The following is a 4,843-nucleotide window of genomic DNA, read 5'->3' as shown; positions in this document are numbered from 1 at the left end:
AGGTTGAACTGTAGGCCTTGTGTACATCTTGCTTCACAGTTGAGTCTGTCAGATATGCTAAGCCTATAGGCTGAAGATGATGCCCCAATGTTGCAGAGAAATCTTGGGTGACTGTCCAGGCAGTTGGCTGTTTCTGTCAACTCACATTTTTTTTGGAAGCTGCTTACATGCACTTCCTGGTTTTTTAGGTAATATAATTTCCTTCTTGGGTCTCTGAGGGCATTGAAGATTAGATAGTTATAGTTATAGTAAGTTGAATATTAGATAGTTATAGTTATAGTTTTCCTTGTTAAGAATTTCACAAAAGAAACTCACTAAGATGTGTAAAGTGTATAAATTTGGAATACATTATAAGATAGTTCTCTGTTAGTAATATAAGTTAGAATATAAAGTCAATCAGGTACATTTTGGACTTACCAACATAGGATAGACAATGGAATATTTTCTCTGAGTTCGTCAAATGCAAATGGACTAGACATGGTTTAGGTATTTATTGCTTGTATATATTGTATATAGTTAATGTACTTATTGTATATAGTTTTTCTTATATTAGTTATAACTTTTTCTAATCTTTTTTCTTTTTATTAGAATAATACGGGAAAGGTGGTGATATTTTAATTGTGCTGAAATATGATTTTATTTGTATGTTAATAAATAAAGTTTGCCTGGAGATCAGAGGTCATTAGCGAGCCAGGAATAGAAGTCAGGTGGTGGTAGCCCTTGCCCTTAATCCGATCACATGGCAGGCAGAGTCTCTGTGTGGTCAAGGACACAGCCAAGTGTGGTGACCCTTGAGTCTTTAATCCCAGTACCAACCATAGAGACCAGGAGGTCTGTATAGACAGGCAGTGACGAGGAAGTCATGTGGCTGGGCTTAGAGCCAATGAGAAGGCAGAACGTGAAAGCAATAAAAGACAACACACACGGGAAGAAGGTCTCTCTCTCAGGGGAAGGATGACAGCAAGTGGTAAGCTAAAGGTAGTCGTGGCTCTTGCTCTGATCGCTTAGGCTTTAACTCTGTATTTGGTTCTGTGTTTCTTTTAATAAGACTGTTTAGAATTTCATCTACAGTCAATTGCATATCTTCCTGGCAAAAATGGGATCTGGGCTCAAGGGCATGGCTATCCTGTCAGTGACCACAAGGAAGGATGTTCTGCAATGAGGGAAGGAAGAAGGCAGAATCATGAAAGAAGTTGCTGGTCACAAGGAGGTGGAGATGGGGAGGTCCTCCTCCATCTGTCCTCCACATGAGAAGACTCAGGGGTTGTGTGCCCCTTTACCCCGATTCTTCCTGACTCCTGAGCACCCCATTGTTCCTGCACAGGGCTCCTCTCCTGCCTGGTGGCTCTGCTGGTCTCACTTCCTGGAGGGAATAAGGCCATGGCTTGGATCCTGCTTCTGCTGCTGTCAGCTGCATGTCTGCAAGCTGGTGAGTTTGGGGACCTTGTTAGCAGGGACTCTGCCCTAACCACAGGAGGGGCCAGTGGGGCTGGGAAGAGCAGGCTGTCATGTGGACAGGTGTCTGCTAGAGGAGCCAGAGAGATAGACTGTCCTGAGAGAGAGCTCATCCTCAGAGTGTGTCCAGTCCAACCTTTCCTTGTCTGTCCTGTCCCATATAGGACAGTGGGACATAAGGACAGTCCTGCCCTGTGTCCCACACCCGCCTGTGGGTCAAGGGTCAGGAAGCTCTGAGTCATCCTTTCCATTCTCTGCAGACTTCAGATTCTCCCATCCTTCCCAGGTCACTCACCAGGATCCAAGAAAAAAAGTACCTTTGGAGTCAACCAATCAGCACACCTCTCTGGTGTCCAAGGCGGCTCCATCGAGATCCCCTTCTCCTTCTCCTTCCCCTGGGAGATGGCACAGAATCCACAGATGAGGATTCTCTGGAAATGGCAACACCTCCTTGGTGAATTTATCTACAACTCCTCCTCAGGTTACACACATGAGCATTTCAAGAACCGGCTCTTCCTGAACTGGACACAGCCTCAGACATCTGGAGTCCTCAAAATCCTGAACTTGAAGGAGAAGGACCAGACAAAGTACTTTTGCCAAGTTCAACTGAACACAACAGAAGGCATGAAGGGTTTGCAGTCAATTGAAGGGACCCAGCTGACCGTCACACATGGTGAGCCACACTGGCTCTGGCTTTGATGCTTCTGGCTTCCTTGTCCCTTAGATGTCCCCTCAGGCTCCATGACTCTGAGCTTTCTTTTATATTCCTTTACCTTGGCTCTGTCCAGGCCTCTGCCAACAGATCTTTCCCTTGTTGTTGTGACAAGCCTTTGCTGCCTCCTCTGACCTTGTCTGTCATTTTCTTTGAAGACGGAACCCTATGCCCTCTTTAGGATTCAGCCTGCCCCCCACCCCAGTCAATTTACCCCCTACCTGTCCCAAACTAACACTGCAGGCCAGGCCACTTCTCCAGGACCTCAATTGAGTGACTTCTCCAGGATGTAACTGACTCACTTGGTCCTGAGGCAGGGCTCCCCTGAGTCCCTGTATGGAGCATCTCCACACAGTTCCAAACTAAGCCCAGAACAAATAGCAAGTGCCCATTGGATGTTCTTGGAGTCCTCTGGTCCACGTGTAAACTGCCACCTGTCACCACAGCCCCCCATTTTCCCTCCTAGCTCCTCAGCACACATCCCTCACCTCTTTCTACACAACTCCCTGTCTCCTCCACTTTCACAACCGCCCTCTCTCCTTCCTTACCTTCTTACCCTCACCTCTCCCACACAAGCTCCAAGGCTCTTGGGAAATAATGTTCCCATTTTCATGATGTGGCTGCTCTGTCTTCTGACCCTTGCCTCTCCTCTGCAGCAGAAGTAACCGCAGTCCCATGCACAGGGAGCACTGAGGTCCAGCCTCGTCACTCTGTGACTGTTACACCTGTGCTTCTCCCATGGCCCTGCAACAGCTGGGAGACTCTGTGCTTAGTTGTTGATCACAGTCTTGCATGTGGCTTTTTTTTTTATATTTTAGTATTTTAGTTTTTATAAGACAGGGTCTCACCATTTAGCCCTAGTTATTCTGGAACTCACAGAAATCTACCTGCTTCTGCCTCCCAAGTGCTGAGATTAGAGTCAGCTGCCACCATATCCAGCAGTGGCTCTTGACTGGATTAAAGCCACCCTGTGAGAGGATGCCCACAGCACAGTTCTCTGCACAGTCTCTATGACCACCCTGTTGACCGGATGTAATGTCAACCAGCAGCTGCCAGGGCTCCAGGAAGGGAGAGAAAGAAGCTGTTTCTTGGGTCTAGGGTAGTGATTCTCAACCTTCCTAATGCAGAGACTCTTTAATACAGTTCCTCATGTTGTAACGACCACCCTTCACCATTATTTTAATTCCTCTTTCATAACTGTGATTTTGATATTGTAAATATCTGATATGCAGGATGTCTTATATTCATCACTATGGGGACAGTGAACAACAGGTTAGGAACTGTTGGTCTAGTGTTTCAAAATAGGTAACTTATGGAAATTAATAACAGTGATGTTTGTAGAGCAAATGAATGTACTCTGTCCTGCACTGAGCTGTACACTTATGGCTAAAATTATGTATTTTCTGTTATATATTTTTATGTATTCTCTGTGTGTGAACATGTAAGTCTGTTACTCCAGGTGTGTGTGTGTGTGTGCGTGTGTATTAATGTTCATATTTCTTCACGTGCATATGTAGGCCAGAGGACAACTTCAGGTGTCCTTCCGTCCTTCCCTTATTTTGAGACAGGGTCTCTCACTAGCTTCAAGTGCTGGGATTACAGCTCACTAGCCCTCTTTGGTGTGAAACTCTGCACATAGATGAGGCTGGCTTTGAACTCACAAAGATCTCCTGCCTCTGCCCCTAGGGCTAAGATTAAAGGCCATGACAAGTTTATCCAACTCTCTACATGACTATTAGGGATGAAACTCGGGTTCTGAGGCAACAAGCAGTCAACACTCTGTGGACTGTGACATGTCTGCATGTTACATACATCTGTGACAAAAAAACTGTATTTCTATGGCATAATTATCTGTGACCAGATGACGATCTGAGGACACACCTCCAGGACAGGTGGAGAGTAGACATTTGAGCTTGTTCTCCTGGAGTCTCAGCCTTCAGCATGTGTTCCCTCTCTGTGAACTTCTAACAGCTGTTCCCCATCTCACATCCCACAGAGGAGATAGGATGTGACACTCACCCCATCCCTCCCTCATCCAGGGGGATCTGCTCACTCCTCATCTCTCCTCAGCCATCAGGACCACCATGCAGAGCCCCTCCATGATCACCTCTACAGTCACCACAGCTGGTCTGGAGGACACAGAGGACCAGAGGAATCCTTCACTTGTGAACCTGGGAGCCACGGTCGGGGTGGTGGTGGCCACGGCTGTGCTCATAACCCCCGTCTATGTGTTGATGGTCTTCCTCTGGTGGAAGCAAAGGTAAGTGGTCCAGGACAGGCTCTCATCTGAGCTTCCCCTCTGAGTTTCTCAGCTGTGGGACATGGAGAAAGGTAAAGATGTGCAGGGAAAAGTAAAGAGAACAGAAGGACAGGAATGCGACTTAATTAAACAAGGACTGAATTGTCTCCTACTTTCTTTAGAGACCAGCTGGATCAGGTGCAGATGAACACAGAGCCTGCCCCTAAGGATATCAAGTGAATATGGGGATGTCTGAGATCATGCAGGTCAATGACCAAGGTGGTTCTCTGCCGTCCTCATGTGTGTGCATGTATACAAATATACAAACATATATATATATATATATATATATATATATATATATATATATACACACACAGTCCAAAAACAAATTTTTAAAAAATTTAAGGAAGTACTAAAAAAAGTAAGGATATTTG

The 4,843-nt window shown here is 45.8% G+C and overlaps 1 protein-coding gene across 1 annotated transcript; it reads left to right on the top strand.

Annotated features, from left to right (window-relative positions):
• The first annotated feature begins 1,347 nt into the window (after window positions 1-1,347).
• Window positions 1,348-4,431, top strand: LOC131898621 (paired immunoglobulin-like type 2 receptor beta-2). The gene is made up of 3 exons (XM_059249810.1): window positions 1,348-1,429; window positions 1,742-2,128; window positions 4,238-4,431. The coding sequence occupies exons 1-3, from the start codon at window positions 1,381-1,383 to the stop codon at window positions 4,429-4,431; spliced, it is 630 nt and encodes a 209-aa protein (XP_059105793.1). The 5' UTR covers window positions 1,348-1,380.
• The last annotated feature ends 412 nt before the right edge of the window (window positions 4,432-4,843 follow it).

This window comes from Peromyscus eremicus, chromosome 23, assembly GCF_949786415.1.
Source record: "Peromyscus eremicus chromosome 23, PerEre_H2_v1, whole genome shotgun sequence".
Taxonomy (NCBI): Eukaryota; Metazoa; Chordata; class Mammalia; order Rodentia; family Cricetidae; genus Peromyscus; species Peromyscus eremicus.
The sequence above is the reverse complement of the archived record's forward strand: the minus strand, read 5'-3'. Positions and strand labels throughout refer to the sequence as shown.